Source organism: Pantherophis guttatus, chromosome 2 (genome assembly GCF_059756535.1).
Source record: "Pantherophis guttatus breed Tessera chromosome 2, ASM5975653v1, whole genome shotgun sequence".
NCBI classification, from domain to species: domain Eukaryota; kingdom Metazoa; phylum Chordata; class Lepidosauria; order Squamata; family Colubridae; genus Pantherophis; species Pantherophis guttatus.
In genome coordinates, this window is record NC_142064.1 from 254,137,573 (window position 1) to 254,155,962 (window position 18,390).

At 40.9% G+C, this 18,390-nt stretch overlaps 1 protein-coding gene across 1 annotated transcript; it reads right to left on the reverse strand.

Annotated features, from left to right (window-relative positions):
• Window positions 1–964: 964 nt before the first annotated feature.
• LOC117668062 (killer cell lectin-like receptor subfamily B member 1B allele C) lies at window positions 965–9,424 on the reverse strand. Its single transcript, XM_034421755.2, has 6 exons — window positions 9,303–9,424; window positions 6,154–6,252; window positions 4,710–4,886; window positions 2,852–3,006; window positions 2,370–2,479; window positions 965–1,131 (listed from the first exon to the last, which is right to left on the reverse strand). The coding sequence occupies exons 1-6, from the start codon at window positions 9,394–9,396 to the stop codon at window positions 1,020–1,022; spliced, it is 747 nt and encodes a 248-aa protein (XP_034277646.2). The 5' UTR covers window positions 9,397–9,424; the 3' UTR covers window positions 965–1,019.
• Between the last annotated feature and the right edge of the window lie 8,966 nt (window positions 9,425–18,390).

An 18,390-nucleotide genomic window follows, 5' to 3' on the forward strand; every position in this document is an offset into this window, starting at 1 on the left:
GTTCTGTTCTGTTCTGTTCTGTTCTGTTCTGTTCTATTCTATTCTATTCTTTCTTCAACAATGTTGTAACTTCAAATAGTTGTTAAACAAATGGTTGTAAGTCAAGGACTTGACTTTTTTATAATGGAGGAGGACAATAATTAAGTGGAAGACAATAACTAAGAATCCTAGTTTTCATGGCTAGCCAATTGGGAGGACTGATGGGGAATTACAGTCCAGTGTTTCTAACCTGATTTTATGGGCCTGTCCACAAACAAGCTTTTTCTGCCTCAGTAATTAACAGGGGAAGAATAAGAAAAATGGAAATTATAAATCTGAAAATGGAGATGTTGTGGGAGGCATAAAAATAGAGGCAGTAAAAACAACTACAACATCATAAAATAAAAAGATTACCAATATGTACAAGTAAATGATGAAAGATTAAAATTATATATGTAAACAATATGCCTTGGTGGTGCAGCGGACTAAGTGCTGTTATGTAGCACTTAGCTGCCAGCTGCCTGCAATTAGTGCGAATTCAAATCTCACCAGGCTCAAGGTTGACTCAGCCTTCCATCTTTCTGAGGTAGGTAAATTGAGGACCCGGATTGTGGGGGCAATAAGCTGACTTTGTAGAAACACCGCTTATGGGGGGGCCAAAAGCCCTAATAAGCATGTATATAGAAAAGAATGAAGGCTATTGCTAGAAGTGTATTGTAAGCCGCCCTGAGTCTTCGGAGGAGGGTGGCATATAAATTGAACTAATAAATAATAATAAATAAATATATTATTATGATTGATTATTATTATGTTTAAACAAAGAATATATTACTATCATGATTATCATTGATTATCACTAGCAACATTATTATTAATATCAGTGTGTTTAACCAAACTGACTCAGACAATACACTGTTCTAATAAGCACTTATGTTGGTTAAAGAAAAAAATGTATAAACAAAAAAACAACAACTACTACAACATCTCTAAAGATTTCTTTTTCATTTGACATGCTTGTTTTTAATTCTGCATGCAATTCCTCAAATGAATACAGAGAGTTTCTGACAAATCCAGTGAAGCTCTGCACTGCAGATATCAGAGGCAATTCCTTTCTTTCCTATAATACCGCAGTCAGCCATTAAGGGTTGAGATCTATGAAGGGAAAGAAAAAGTACTTTCAGTTTGGGAAACGGTAAACTAATGCCACCTGTTTATCAACAGAAACACCTGCCTTCTACAACCCTCTCCCCCCTCTTTGTCTCTCTCACATACACACACACATACACACACAGAGAGAAACCTATGAGGAGGAGGGTGTGAGGTCTGGTGGGGTGGGAAGCAGGAGCAAGGCCTGCATAGACCCCAAGGGACAGGAAGTGGAGTATGGGGTGTCTCAGATGGCGGAGCAGGCTTTGGGTGCTCAGAGCAGTCCTTCCACTATGTCTCTCAGGGCCTCCCCATGACCCTCGAGGTACCCCATGCTCCACTTAATGACCCATGCATTTGTTTAATGACAGTGTAGGGAAGAGCAGGAATGTGGAGTTGTAAGTAATGTGATCATGTGGATGTTTCACTCAATGGCCATCATGACTTCCAACCATAATGGACAGCCTCCATTATGGTTGTTAGTTGACAACTACCTGTACTGGTACTTTCCCATAGTTTCTTTTTTGTTCCTGGAAATTTTTGTCATCTTTGATGTCTTTTATTTTTTTATTCCAGTCTATTCTTTCATTTTAAAAAAGGGTATTTTCTAAAAAAGGGTTTGTATTTGTGTGCCTCCTCTCCGAGTAATTTTTTTTTATTATTATTATTAATAATAATATTTCTATGCCGCCTACTCTCCGAGGACTCTGGGTGGCTTACAACAATCGACAGTATACTAAATAGCACATTACCCCCAACAATCTGGGTCCTCATTTTACCCACCTCGGAAGGATGGAAGGCTGAGTCAACCTTGAGCCGGTGAGATTTGATCTGCTGATCTAGCACTCAGCTGAAGTAGCTGCAATACAGCACTCTAACCACTGCGCCACCTCAGCTCTTGTCAGCAGTTGTGTGGCCCCTCCCCAAGTGATTAGGAATTAGGCAGTATGTGATGTGAATGAAAAAAGAAAGAATTTCTAACAGTAGCTGAAAGCCAAAAATAATGAAATAAAGCCACAGAACCTGTCTTAAACATGGGTTTTTCAATGATTGAAGTAGTTTTTTCACTGATGAAATAAAAGCTGACATTATAATTTCTTTAAAATGCTTCTGGACTCCATAGAAATAGACTAGAGACATTTAATATCTATACTATCCATACATATATATCTCTCTCTCTTTTACTTTGTTCTGCAAAGAATACTACATCCAAAAGATTCCTTCCATGGGTATTGAATACTCACAGCATTTGGTTTAATGGTGAGCCATTGTCCCACATCCACTTCTCCTCTGGCAATTTGACTGTGAGCCCAATCCATGTACTCTTATCCTTGATTATGTCCTGGACAAATTTCTATAAAATATCATTTGATTTTTATTACAAGGATGACTGTTGGAATCCCTAATCATGTCCTATTACTGAAGTTGTGTTAAGTTCCTCCAAATGAATTGTGCCTCTGATGCAGTGGGGTACTTTGCCCCATTTGTTTATCCTTCAAGTAGAAAAGGATGGAATAGATGACAACTAAGCATCAAAGATCAATAGAAACAATCATGAGAGAAAGTCCCTAGTATGTATTCACTTGGCTGATGCCACTTTCTCTGAAGTATCACCTGAAGCCTGCTGGAAAACCCTAGCCCGGCTACTGCAATCTTGCTAATTTGAAATGAAAAATAGAAAAAGTCAGAAAGTAATGGATTCTTCTCCTGCAACAAATTCTTTTACCTGCTCTCTTGTATTAGAAATCACTAACAGCTGAGATCGTTTTGCTGCACAGTCCCTGCCGCTTTGTTTCCAGGACAAGATTGAAGTAGAAAACCAGTAGCATTTATCCTCGTACAGAAGCCACGTCCTAGGACACACATTGCAGGATGCATTCTCTAAGAAAGGTAAATAAATCTTTTTAAAATTCACATTATTGAGTCTGCCTTTGTACCCCAATAACTGTCTGGCTTGTCACAGCAACCAAACAGGACAGGTACAGACTTCAACGGATAGTTAGGACTGCAGAAAGAAATAACTGCAACCTGCCTGCCTTCCTATCAAGGCGATTTGCTCTGCACTTTAGCTAGCAGCCAGACAACAGAGAGGGAGGAGGAATGATTGGAAGTTATGGGTGGCTGGGAAGGAGTTGAGGAATTCATGTGCACCGTCTTACACCTCAAGGTCGAACGATGAGAGCCGAACAGACCAGTGGTGGGTTTCAAATTTTTTTACTACCGGTTCTGAGGGTGTGGCTTGGTGGGCGTGGCAGGGGAAGGATACTATAAAACCTCCATTCCCTCCCCAATCTAGTAGAAGGTTACTGCAAAATCCCCATTTCCTCCCGATCAGCTGGGCAGAGGCAGAGAATAGACGGGGGTAGGGCCAGTCAGAATTTTTACTACCGGTTCTCCAAACTATTCAAAAGTTCCGCTACCGGTTCTCCAGAACTGGTCAGAACCTGCTGAAACCCACCTCTGATCTATGACCTATCACCTGGTTGTTTATATGTACACTGAGAGCTTATGCCCCAGAGACAAATTCCTTGTGTGTCCAATCACACTTGGCCAATAAAGAATACAGAAGAGTAAAGAAAGGATTTGTAATCAAGTGTACTGGTGTTTTTCAAGCCCTTTACAATAATGCTATTTTGAAAGGTGAGAGAGGATCCCATTTAAAAACATGATCATTTTTATTGGTTAGGGTCATTTATTCATTCAATTTTAGTATCACTTTGAATAGGTTTGCATTTTAAATGAGAAATCATTGGGCCTATTTACAACTGTGAGGTGGTTAAAGGGGTCTGAAGTCCATGGCTTAGTGTGCCTGTAGGCATGGGGATCCCTAACCACTGGGCCTGCTCTGTGGGGCTAGAAAGCAATTTAAGCCCTACCCTCCATTTCATCTTCAGAATCCTGGCCTTTGAACTGCATCAAAAGAACCATGAGATTTCTCTCCCTGTTTCTCTTTCTGTGTTTGGTGACTCCCTCAAGGCTTAGCAGTTTATCACTGCCTAATTGTCAGTTAATTGTCAGTTAAGAAGGGATGCAGTAGCTCAGTGGCTAAGACACTGAGTTTGTCGATCAAAGGGTCGGCAGTTCAGTGGTTTGAATCCCTAGTGCCGCGTAACGGGATGAGCTCCCATTACTTGTCCCAGCTTCTGCCAACCTAGCAGTTCGAAAGCACGTAAAAAAAAATGCAAGTAGAAAAATAGGGACCACCTTTGATGGGAAGGTAACAGCGTTCCGTGCACCTTATGGCATTTAGTCATGCCAGCCACATGACCACGGAGATGTCTTCGGATACCGCTGGCTCTTTGGCTTTGAAACGGAGATGAGCACTGTCCCCTAGAGTCAGGAATGACTAGCACATATATGCAAGGGGAACCTTTACCTTTTTAATTGTCAGTAGATCCTACTCTACTTGAAGTAGATAGTTCTGAGAAAGAGGCAGGACAAGCACAAAGATCTATTAAAAGTTCAGGGGAAAAGTAGAAAATATGGTCATGATGAAAGAAAATGACAGACATATTGCGGGATAATAATTTCTGATAAATTATAACATGGGTCACAGGAAGGTTTGAGCTCAAAATAGATATTACCTGTAAATGCATTTGTAGTCTCACACAAATGCTGCCTTAGACAAGACCTGAATGCTTGTAATTGACTATTTGTTTTACTTTCAAGGTGATTGCGCTGATGTGTATTTGAAATTCTAGTAATTTCCTCTGGGTTTTGTGGGCTTCTGTTTAGTGGTGTTGAGGAACTGCATCCCAGGCCTATAAAAGAATTAACCAAAATTACAGTACAATTAAATAATTAGAACTGTACAGTATCTCTGATGCTGTACCAATAAGTTCTGCACCAATATGAGAATTGATTTTTCATCACTTTCCTAACTGAGGACGATCACTAAACAAAGCAGTCTCTAAACAGGGATTACCTGATTAGTAACGTGCCCCATTCTTCAGGATTGCAACAGACCAACTTCCTTTCTCATACAAACCTCACAATCCTGTTCATTCCTTTTCAGGTATAAAATGAACTCGGGTTTATTTTCAGCACATAGATTTTGATTCTTGTTTTTCCCTTTTCTCTTTTAAACAGAATAATGGAATAACAGAGTTGGAAGAGACCTTGGAGGTCTTCTAGTCCAACCTCCTGCTCGCTCGGGAACAGTGGTGGGTTGCTACCGGTTCACCCTGGTTCGGGCAAACCGGTAGCAGCGGCGGTGGGAGCCTGCGCCCACCTCCCCAGACGTCATCAAATACGCTGTGCTCTGTGAGCTAAGCAAGCACACGTGCACGAGCGAACTGGTAGCAAAGGTAAGTGAAACCCACCCTGCTCAGGAGACCCTATTCCATTTGTGACTTGGGGCACCCCACTGCTTACTTCCCTGTACATAGATTCAGTTCCATTAAAGACTACATATTGCATGAGATTTGTCAGCTACTTACTAATCCATCTAGTGGTGATGCTGTCTAAACCACATTTTTTTAATCTTATCAAGTAGTGGGTTGTGGTCTACTTTATCAAATGCCTTACCCATGACCTGGCCTGGGTAATGAAACTTCTGCAACAAAACAACCAAACTCAGAGAGCATTTCCTCAATGAGGAACGATCCCTCATTTCCTCAATGAGCAACGATCCCTCATTTCAACTCTGAGCTACAAATATTCTTTTTTAACAAAGCTGCTTTGGCTACACTTCTATGAGAAGTGATGATTTTAATCTTTGATTAAAAGGCTCAGTACATTTGATTCTTATTTATGGAATCTTATCATGCTCTCTGCTCCAGTGGTGGGTTCCAACCAGTGTTACCACCGATTCTCTTTGCGCACGCGCTTTGCACACAATCACCGCACCTATCAGCTTGGCTAAAAAAGGAGAAATAAAGGTAGGAATAATGCGGGGGCAGGTGGGAGGCCCCAGCTCCCAATCAAAGAGAACCGGTTCGGTGATGTCACATCGTCACCACTACCAGCTTGGCTGAACCGGGCCGAACCGGGAGCAACCCACCACTGCTCTGCTCCTAAAATACTCACCATGAACTCCTATCAGTATCATGGCCACCACCAAGAGAACATTCCCAGCACAGGAAAGCCACAGCAAAATCCAATGCCAATGAGGGCATAATCGGTGGTCTGCAAAATTCAAGCAAAAACAGTTCCCAGCATTTGACACATGATATTCCAAGCCTTTATCAAGTAAATTTTCACCTCCTTATATTAAATTCAAGGGATCTGAAGTACATCCATTCTTACTGGAGAGGCAGAAACTTTGGGAGATAAGTGGCTCCCAAATAACATGGTCTTATTAACACACATAATACATAACTGTACAACACACATGAAATAATTATAATAAAAGTAGCAGAGAACTGACAGAGATTAAAGAAAAAAGAACAAAAAGGGGCTCAGAAGAACATAGAGAGGAAGATCCCTATTGTATGGCCTTTTGAGCAAAGATCCTGCAAGAGATAGATGTGAGTGGATGAACAAACAGACATTCAGAACAATGTACAGCTCCAGGCATGTAAATCTTTAGCGGGAATAGCTGGCAGCTCTTGGAATTTTATCTGTAAAACCACAAGAGAAAAAAATATGCATATCTCTTAGCACAAAGCAGATGAACACAGAATAATTCTTTTCAAATAGCACTTGATACCTAGCTCCATTGGATTCTTACAAGATTTTTAAAGATACACATTGCCAATGAACCTTCACAAAAAGGACAAATATAAAAAGTGGAAAGAGAGGGACACATAACTAAGGCAGAATATCAGCAAATAGCCCAAGCCTGCAAAGATGAAGTGAGGAAAGCTGAGGCTCATAATGAACTAAGGCTTGCGACAAAAGTAAAAAATAACCAAAAAAAGCTTCTTTCAACATGTTAAAAACAAGAAAAATGTCAAGGAAACAATTGGGCCATTGGTGTTAGAAAGTGGCAAGAAGGTGACAAGCAACAGGAAGAAAGCAGAACTACTTAACTTGTTTTTTGCGTCTGTCTTTACACAATGGGAAAAAACAGTCCAGCCTATCAAAAACACCACCGTAAAAAACAGATTAGGAACACAAATTAAAATAGGGAACAAAATGATAAGTGAACACCTGTCTACCCTAGACGAGTTCAAATCACCAGGACCAGATGGATTATACCCCAAGGTTCTGAAGGAACTGGCAGACGAGATCTCAGAACCACTGAACTATATCTTTCAAAGATCCTGGAGCACAGGGGAACTGCCAGAGGATTGGAAAAGAGCTGATGTAGTTCCCATCTTCAAAAAAGGGGAAAAAAAATAGATCCAGGAAACTACAGACCTATCAGCCTGACTCAATACCAGGGAAGATTCTGGAAAAGATTCATGAATCACCGAATACCTAGAAGCAAACCAAGTAATAACCAAAAGCCAACATGGGCTTGTTAAAAACAGATCATGCCTGACTAATCTTATTGCATTCTTTGACAAAGTGACAAAACTAGTGGACCAGAAGAATGCTGTTGATATAATTTACTTGGACTTCAGTAAGGCATTTGATCAAATAGACCATAACCTAGTACTTGATAAGATAGAAAAATGTGGGTTAGACAGCCTCACCACCAGATGGATTCATAACTGGCTGACCAACCACACTCAACATGTAGTCCTCAATGGAACTGCATCTACATGGAGTATGCAATGGGGTACCCCAAGGCTCTGTTTTAGGCCCAGTACTCTTCAACATTTTCATCAATGATTTGGATGAGAGGATAGATGGGGAACTCATCAAATTTGCAGATGACACGAAGCTGGCAGGAATAGCCAACACTCCAGAATATAGGCTTCAGATACAGAAGGATCTTGACAGACTTGAACTATCTAACAAAATGAAATTCAGTGGTGAAAAACGTAAAGTTCTACATTTAGGCAAGAAAAACAAAGTGCACAGGTACAGTATATGTGGTACCTTGCTCAATAGTAGTAACTGTGAAATGGATCTTGGAGTCCTAGTGGACAACCATTTAGATATGAGCCAGCAGTGTGCAGCAGCCGCCAAAAAAGCCAACACAGTTCTAGGCTGCATAAACAGAGGGATAGAATCAAGATCACCTGAAGTGTTAATACCACTTTATAATGCCTTGGTAAGGCCACACTTGGACTACAGCATCCAGTTTTGGTCGCCACGATGTAAAAAAGATGTTGAGACTCTAGAAAGAATGCAGAGAAGAGCAACAAAGATGATTAGGGGACTGGAGGTTAAAACATATAAAGAACGGTTGCTGGAATTGAGTTTAATGAAGAGAAGGACTAGGGGAGACATGATAGCAGTGTTCCAATATCTCAGGGGCTGCCACAAAGAAGAGGGAGTCAAGCTATTCTCCAAAGCATCTGAGGGCAGGACAAGAAGCAATGGGTGGAAACTAATCAAGGGGAGAAGCAACCTAGAACTAAGGAGAAATTTCCTGACAGAACAATTAATCAGTGGAACAACTTGCCTCCAGAAGTTGTGAATGCTCCAACACTGGAAGTTTTTAAGAAGAGATTGGACAACATTTGCCTGAAATGGGATAGGGTTTCCTGCCTAAGCAGGGGGTTGGATTAGAAGACCTCCAAGGTCCCTTCCAACTCTGTTATTCTATTCTATTTCATGCATGGTAGAGAAATATATCCAGTTTTTTTGCAAGCACTGAGGTCTGCAATGCTCTGTGTCACTGAGAACACCAAGGTTTCCAAGCTGAGATTAACTTTTGTATGGTTACTTGGGAACAAAGGCAACTGCAAGACATCTAATGCAAAGAGCTTTCTTCTGTTTACTATATGAGAAGATACAATAAATCAGATCCAGTTCTATGTGTAATATTTTGAATAGTGTAATTGCTTCTTTTACTATGATCATTATTACATGATATCATAGTGCTCCTCTACAATCTAAACGCAGCATATACAATATACTGGACCTCCCTCTGTTATCTGCACAGTCACAAATCCTCAGAGAGAAATTCAGGCAGGAAATATTGTGACTGGATTAAAGTCACTGAGGGATCTTTGCAGTCAAGCAGTAACTTAAATCTGGATCCTCATCTGCACCCCTACTGGCTACGTGGGCTTCTATTTTCACTTACACTGCTATTACAAAAACTGAAATGGAGTCTTTTTCAGAAAATGTGTCGCTTTTCTCAGTCTGAGAGGCTGTCCTGAAATAAATGAACTTACCTGCCTGTTGAACAACATCTAATTTTGCTCTTCTTCTTCTGGGTGAGGGATCTTCAGAAGACTTGATGTTTTGATAAACTAGGTCAGCATCCATGGTCAACTGCAACCCAAAATAGATGGACTATGTGTAAGTGAGACATTCTTAATACGCCTGCATACGACAAACGGAAGTGTTGTTGATCTGTGCTATCTAAGTATACAGTTGTGGTTATACAGTGAAAGGAGGAAAATCTCTGGGTCTATAGTTCTTCTGTAGTTGATTTCCAGGCAACAGTGCAAACGAAGCTAAGAAGCAATGTTCCAATTTACAAAGGAAGCTAAGATGAAACGTTTGCAGTTTCTTTTGCTATCTTTGTGCTGTCAATCAATCAGAATAGAGCTGGATGGGACCTTGGAGGACTTCTAAGTCCAATACCTATACCCTATACCATTTCAGACAAGGTTGGGAATCGTAAACACCCAATGCCCTCAAATTCTCCTATTTTTACTTGTGAAAGGGTTTACAATCTCTCCTATGCCTCCACCCCTTTATTTTTACTTAAAGTCTTCTTTTTATTATGTGGGAAGGAGTTCATGTCTACAGTTCAGGGGTGCTTGACCCATGGGTGAAATGCTTCTGGTTCGGACCGGATCGGGAGAACCGGTAGCGATTGTGGCAGGTGGTTCGGAGAACCAGTAGTGATGGTGGCACGAGGCTCCGCCCACCCACCCGGATGTCATTACTTCCTGATTTTAACCAGGAAGTAATGTGTTTTTTTACCATCTGCGCATGCGCAGGTTTTGTGCATGCACAGAGGGCCTGTGCGCGCATGTGGTGCGTGCACTTCTGAACCAGTAAGGAAGGTAAATAGATTTCACCCCTGGCTTGACCTCTCTATATGCCGGCCTTCCATGCAAGTGAGACCATCAACACAACTTAAATGGGAACTATCTTCTGGTTGTGAGAGCGACGTGACACTCTTATCCAAAACAGAAGTCCTTACCAGGCCTGGAGAGTCAACAGGTGGGGCTACTCCCCATCAACCCAAAAGAAACTACATTTGCTAAGGATGCTTGCACAAAACCTCTGTTAATTGGATATTCTGAGAGCTGCAGTCCTCACGTAACCGGAGATCACCAGACAAGGGGATGTGCTATGGCTGCTTAACCATATAATTTTACCTCTGACACAATCTATATTGGATTTAGGAGGCCAGCCCTGCATTGGTCACATTATGGCAGCCATCTTAAAGCAGCTGTTTTTCAGATCTTTCTGTCAGTAATGAAGGGACACTAAAGAGTTATTTGGTCCTAGTTACTGAAATACTTCAACTTTGAGGAGTGAGATATTATTTGCTGCATTGGCTCAAACCACACATTTTGGAATGACTGTTCTTATTTCCTGTGTATCAGAAAACAAGATAGCTACTAACTCTGGTCAGAATAAAAGGCAGTCTTAAAAGCTGTTTTGCAAACAGGAAATATATTATTCTCATAAGCATGACCACTGTCTCTTTTTCCTCAGCATGCAGTCTCTTATTAAATGAATGCACCACCTGGTATGGTTTTTCAGATTGCAATTTCTTCAGAGTAGGAATTCATTTTTGGGGGGGGGTGTTAGATTATGAGCATCTACAAACTCTATTTTGATAACAATATGGCCTGGTAAAAAGATCTATTTTACATAGAGGTGGAAAAATGTTTGAATTTTGCTCTCTGTAAGGGAAGACAGTTCCTTGAAAAGGAAAAAATGGTTTCCAATTGGTTTGCTTCTAGATTTGAAGACCCTAAATCTTTAATACTGGGTAACCATAATAAATAGCATACTGCTGACTGTTGTTGAAAGCATAAAGCTTGTACACTCAAGAATGTTATTTGTTGCTTCAAAAGGAAAATAAAACACTGCAACGTGCACATGTGTTCACAGGGAAATCCGTGAACCTAGTTTTGCCTGACTGAGAAAATAATGTCAATTTACATTTAGCTATTATTTGTAATCGCTTGGATAACATATTCAATAGGATACTGTGTAAAATATGGAGTAGGATATTTGCATATCTTGGAATGGAATGGAATGGAATAGAATAGATTTTTTTATTGGCCAAGTGTAATTGGACACACAAGGAATTTGTCTTGGTGCATATGGTTTAATTTTAACATTAAAGTTACAGTTTATTTTGGACCATTTTCTTCATGTAAAATAAGGATATTAAAATAGTAATGTAAAAAAGTAATAATAAAGCCAAATAATGTAATGTAAATAAAAGATACCGCTTTTCCTAGAGAAGGAAGCAGATCTGAAATGCAAAGACCTTGTCAAGACTTTGCTCACAAAAGCAAAATTTAAATCTTGGGCTGCAGTAGGGGAAACTAGTCAGTTTTCTACTGGGACAAAACAGGCCCATCCACTCAGCTGCCATTCTTCATGTAACACTTTGGGTAGATGACATAGGAGGAGCACAAGGGAGATGAAATTAATACACAAATAATATAACACAGTGAGAAGCAGTGATGTCACACGGACGTCTCAGGGAAATTTAAAATTCTTCTGAAGGGACAATAGTTGGGGAACAGAATGGGTTTGTTAAGCTAAGATCTGAAGAGGGATCCTCAGGATTATAGCTAAAGTCCACATGACAAGTATCAAATTTGGATAAATTCTGGTCAAGCCAGGAGCTCCCCTATTTCGATGAAGTTGTGTTATCCAGTCTTGCTGCAACTTTCTGGTCGGCTGCAGAGAACATGTTTCTCCATGGAGCATATGGTACTACTGGCTCATTTTCCATCTACATATGCACAGAAGCCTTCTCCCCACACTGGGAACTTGCACAAAGGATATGGAATTACTATCTGCATGGGCAGAAATTAGCATTGCAAAAATAATCCTTCCAAAATTATTCCCAGCTTTAGAGCACAGGGAACATCAGCGAACAATGTGCCTCCAGGAGGCACTGGATCAACTTGATTATGAAGTCTGGAGTTTATAGGATTTTTGCCCAACAAATTTGGAAAATCTTTAGGACACATGACTAGGAAAACCTGGAATATACTTAAATAAACACAGAGAGAGAGAAAACATCCTTTTGAAGGCATCTCTTATACTAGAAAGAACTGTACAGCTTATACCCTCAGATACACAAAGGTCTTGCTTGGCAAGCATAAGTGACATGAAACATGAGAAGATTAGATTAGATTAGAAGATTATAATTCTTTATTGGCCAAGTGTGATTGGACACACAAGGAATTTGTCTTTGGTGCATATGCTCTCAGTGTACATAAAAAGAAAAGATACATTCGTTAAGAATCATAAGGTACAACACTTAATGATAGTCATAGGATACAAATAAGCAATCAAATCATATTAGGAAATAATATAAATCGTAAGGATACAGCAACAAGTTACAGTCATACAGTCATAAATGGGAGGAGATGCGTGTTAGGAACAATGAGAAGATTAATAGTAATAGTATTGCAGACTTAGTGAATAGTTTGACAGCGTTGAGGGAATTATTTGTTTAGCAGAATGCTCTATAGCGTTGTTTTGAGGGTAGGAGTTGAAACAGTTTATGTCCAGGATGTGAGAGGTCTGTCAATATTTTCACAGCCCTCTTTTTGACTCGTGCAGTATACAGGTCCTCAATGGAAGGCAGTTTGGTATAATTGTTTTTTCTGCAGTTCTAATTATCCTCTGAAGCCTGTCTCTGTTTTGTTGGGTTAGAACTATTTCTAATTTCTGTTATTAGATGAGAATTGATTATATTTAAACCACCAATGGTATCTAGAACCTGAAAGTTGACTAGCCAAAGTTTAATGAAACATAAGTATCTGGGTCAAGATCAAAACACAGGAATTGGAAGCATTCACTAAAGATATCAACTCTGTGGACAGATACATCAACTTCCCATAGGAAGATGTTAAGAAAAATAGTCTGGCCTTCTTGGACTGTGCAGTACACATTAAGGAAGACAGAAGCCTTAACACTGAAGTTTACAGAAAACCCCCATACACAGGTCAATATTTACATTTTTATTCCCACCACCCACTGGAGCACAAAATGGGAGTCATCAGAACCCTACACTGTCACTGCATTATGTATTTGTCAGCCGAGCTTCCATCCTAAGACTTACGGTAGTCTGCCAGAGAACTTTATCACGTCTCTATAGCAATAGAGATAAGACTGTCTTGTGATTTCTGAGCTACTGCGCATGTTCAGATTTAAGAAAGAAACTTCCTGATTTTTTTTTTTCCTTTGTCCATCTGTGTTATAAAACAGCTGGTAACAATGTAGTTAGTAAGTTTGTTTTATTTCTTTATAATAAAATGTTTCTTAGAATATATTTTGGGTTTTCTTTCTTTAAAGTATACAGCATGGAAAAACAAGATCCATCCATCTCTAATCAAGTACAATTACCCCAGGGGGAGTATCGAAGCTGATTTACGCTTTGACATACACCACTGAGTTGAAGGCCTGCCTACCAGCAAAGATGGGGAAAGAAAAAGTACTAAAACACATCAAGGAAGCCCTCAGAACGTGTGACTATCCCAAGTGGGCCTTCATCACATCTCAAAAAAGACCCTACAGGAGCTCCTCCATAACAGACAAAGTGTCAAGCTCAAAGCACACTTATACTGTTGCAACCATTTATCGCTTCTCAACTTGCCAAGGAACTAGTGAGGAGAGAAGGGTGAGATGGAATGCAGGCTCCAGACTTCAAGAAGAGCCGTGAGATGCAAGGACACATTGGCCAAAACCAGAGACTTTTTCTCATAACAAAATAATGACAATCAATTGGACAATATGACCTGCACTAATAGGGTGAGGGGGAAATCCATATTTTAATGATATAGGTTTGCGCAGGAAATAGGTAGAGTGGGTTTTGCCTTCATCAGTGCTGAAATGATGTATTCAGTAAAGTTTCGCATTCAGACATCTGAAGGTCTCGAATGTGTTTGCTTTGGTTGGGTTCATCAGTCGAACCATTGACACAATGAAGAGAACAATAATTGAAGCGACATTGTCATTCCATACATTGCAGGAATATCGGAAAAGCTCAGGAGGATCTTCAGCCAATACAACATACATGCACACTTCAAACTCAAGAATACACTAAGGCAGAAGCTTGTCCACCCCAAGGATAAAACACCCAGACACAAACTGAGCAACATGGTATATGTAGTATAATGCAGTGCGCCATGTGCAGATCTGTACATTGGGGAAACAAAACAACCACTTCATCAACGCATGGCACAACATAGGAGAATAAACCCACCAGGACTAGATTCAGCAGTCCATCTTCATTTAAAAAACAAAGGCCACTCTTTTGAAGACAGTAAAGTCCACATTTTGGACAGAGAGGACCACTGGTTTGAAAGAGGGGTCAAAGAGGCCATCTATGTCAAAACTGAGCAGCCCTCTCTCAACAGAGGGGGAGGGATATGACATCATCTATCCCCAGTCTACAATACAGTCCTTTCAACAGTACCAAGGCTCCATACCCATTTGCACCACTCAGGTGACCCTGAAGACACAGATAATCCTCCAGGTGACCTTAATGACTCACTAAGAGAATGCAAATGACCAGCTATCTGCAAGGAGTATACAGCCAATTCCTGGGTTATGAGCGTTCATTTAGCACCTGTTTGAAGTTATGAGATAAGCACCCCCTAATGTTTACGAGCAAATACCAAAATTATGAATGTTGCAGCACCATGGCAGTTGTTCACCCTTATGAATGACTGCAGGTCTGCAACATTCACCCTATTCCCCCCGACCCCTGCTCCCCACAACTGCTTCCCCCTCCCATCCTGCCATGCTGGACTCACTTGCTTTACAAATCTGTCTCTTCTCTGCCGCAGTTACTTTGTTTTTGAGAGAAAGGAGAGTTGATGGAAGCTCCTGAGTGCAATAATATCACATGAGTTCAGGCACTCATCCTCTTTTGCAGAGACTGGGTGCCTGAACTCTCACAAGATCACGAACCACAGAAATTTTAATTCGCGGCCCAAAAAGTGTTTGCAGTGCTTGTCTCCTGCTCCTCCCCCCGAACTCCTTTCCACTACAACCAGGACATTTTTTTTCTGAGACGTAGACCTGATGGAAACTGCCCCAAAGACGCCTATGAGGCCATTGAAAATGGAGCAAATCCCTCTGTTTTGAAATGCTCCAAAGGCACCTATAAGGCGTTTGAAAAATGGAGGAATTTGCTTTGTTTTGAAATGCTTCAAAGACACCTATGAGGCCTTTGAACACGGAGCAATTCCTTCCACATTCCGGGGATTACCTGTATGATGTTTTTAATCAGTGGAATGGCTTGTCTCCCGAAGTTGTGGATGCTCCATCACTGGAGGTTTTCAAGAAGAGATTTGTCAGCCATTTGTCTGAAATGGTATAGGGTTTCCTTCTTGAGCAGGGGGTTGGACTAGAAGACCTCCAAGATCCCTTCCATCTCTGTTATTCTGTATTTTGGATTACAGTAGCTTTTGCAGATCACTGAAGTCACAAAAACATCCAGTATAAATATGCTCAATAATTGTTGTAATTGTTGAATTTGTTCTATTTTACCAGTACATTAATCCTTGAACACAATCCCTAATGTCTTAGCAGCAATTAGGGCCTTCCAACCTGCTAATGGTTGCTTAAGGAGAAACATATGCCTTGAAGCAAGAATGCTGCTTGCCTATCTTGCATCCACACTTTAAGAAAACAAAGCAAGGCCGTAGTACACCCAGAAGTTGCTGGAGGAGTTTAATAAAGTATTTTCAGAATGGAGTACATCTATGACCAATATTTTAAATTTGGCATGGCATCCAATAAGTATTTTTCTAATAGCTATATCATTATGTATTCTGTATGTTAATTTTTTTTGTCTTTTAATAACCCTGTAATCCCTTGCATCGGGGTGGAATTGGGGCAACTGAATGGACCTGAATGCTTATTGGCCGGATACACTTCCTGTCGCCAATGCAAAGTTTGCAGCAGTTATATACTCTCAGCAGATATATATATATACTTGTGTCCAGAGAGAGAAATATCAACCGCTATCTAGGATCCAACAAACAGCCCTGATTGTGAGGCAAGAGCTCCACCTCTAGGCCAGTGCACCACTCATGTATTCACTCATGTTTATTTTATTTATTTATTTATTTATTAAATTTATATACCGCCCTATTCCTGAGGGACTCAGGGCGGTGAACAGCGAACGATAAAAATACATGTAATACAAACGTTAAAAAAAAAAAAATTAAATGATTTTTTGTAAATGATTATGTTAAATGATTATATGTAAATATATAATCAATTATTTGGAAACTTAAAATCCATGCATGCCAAAAATATGAAGGGAAATTAAAATATGTCAGCGTTGAGGGAATACGGTTATTTAGGTGATAACTGACCTATTTTCAAAACAAGCCCACTTTGTACCCTGCCCCAAGATAACCTCAGCTAAAACACTCACTAAACTGTTTATTCAACATGTGTATAGGTTGCAAGGCATTTCTGATCGCATTATTTTGGATAGGAGGGTACGATTCACTTCCCAGTTTTGGCGGGAATTTTTGAAGTTGTTAGGCCCTGCCCAGGGTCTAAGCTCCTCCCACCACCTTCAAATTAAAGAGGCCTGTGAACATGTGAACTCAGTTCTGGAACAATACCTTATATCAGGGGTGAAATCCAGCAGGGTCTGGAGAACCGGTAGCGGAAATTTTGAGTAATTCGGAGAACCGGCAAATACTACTTCTGGCTGGCCCCAGAGTGGGGTGGGAATGGAGATTTTGCAGTATCCTTCCCCTGCCATGCCCACCAAGCCACGCCCACCAAGCCACACCACACCCACCAAGCCACGCCCACAGAACCGGTAGTAAAAAAAAATTGGATTTCACTACTGCCTTAGATGCTATGTAAACTACCAGCAAGACAATTGGGCTGACCTCCTGCCTTTCGCAGAGGTAGCCTCAATCCATAGTAGCACTGGCTTCACCCCATTAAAAGTTGCTTATGATCAGGATTGTTTTACCCTATACCTGAGAAGCCCCAGATCCCCTCCTTAGTAAATTGGATCGACCAGCTCCAGGGCATCTGGCCTGTCATCCGGAAAGCCCTGGACGAGGCACATCAGGCTCATAAGAAACATGCTGACTAGGAGGGTTAAACTGAAAGAATTCCAAGTAGGGGACAAGGTGTTCCTATCTACAAAGTACTTACAAACCACACAGAAGTTTAAGAAACCGGGACCCAAGTATGTAGGCCCTTTCCCCATAGTCAGAATCATCAATCCAGTCACGGTGTAATTGCCTAAAACTCTTAGGCAGATCCACCCAATGTTTCATGTTAGCCTGCTCAAACCTGAGCGTATGTCCCCTCTTCGGCCTCCCCAGCCTACCCCCCTTGTCCCTTTTCTCATAGAAGGGGAACAGCACTTTGAGGTCAAAGAAATCTTTGATTCAAGGAAACAGAGGGATAAAGTACAGTATCTGGTGGCCTCGAAACATTTCCCTCCTTCACAATCTGAATGGGTGGACGCTCGGCATGTTCGGGCTCCCAAACTCCTTCAATTGTTTCACCAAAAATATCCCAATAAGCCTTAATGGGCATGGATGTTCCTATGTTTTTCTCTTTTTCTATGTCCTTTGTATCTTCTTTGTTTTCTCTTTAGGGCTGAAGCCTCTGTTGCAGGAGGGCCGAATCGGATCACCAGCATGGGATTTGGCTGATGCATGCTTGCTATTGGTTGCCATAGTAACGGGGAGGGGGGGCATGGTATGTGGGATGGGGAAGCGAGCTGGAGTGAAGATGTACCCTGTGAACTGAATGGGAGTTTTGCTCTCATGATTTAATGCGCTGCTGCAAGGAATTGCTTACACCTTGTCAAGGCCAAACGTCCCGGACTCCAGATGGGCGAAATATCAGACGTTGAATCTTACACATACAAATGTTGGTTGTTGATTGGGCACTTGGCTTGTGACCCTGGAGGGAGGGTTTTGAGGAATTATTCAATCTGTAACTTTCGTGCCTTTTGACTAAGATCTTGCTTGCTTTTGCTTCTATCAACTTCATACTCAGTAAAAGGTACTCTTGTTCAGTTCAGTGGAGTCAGAGGTTTTCTTTCTT

Excerpts from the sequence above, each read along its gene's own strand:
- LOC117668062 (XM_034421755.2), bottom strand. The coding sequence starts at position 9,396 with ATGGATGCTGACCTAGTTTATCAAAACATCAAGTCTTCTGAAGATCCC. Across the intron at positions 3,007-4,709 it reads GACTACAAATGCATTTACAG|AGAATGCATCCTGCAATGTG; the intron begins GTAATATCTATT and ends TACCTTTCTTAG. Across the intron at positions 2,480-2,851 it reads TTTCTAATACAAGAGAGCAG|AAATTTGTCCAGGACATAAT; the intron begins GTAAAAGAATTT and ends GATATTTTATAG.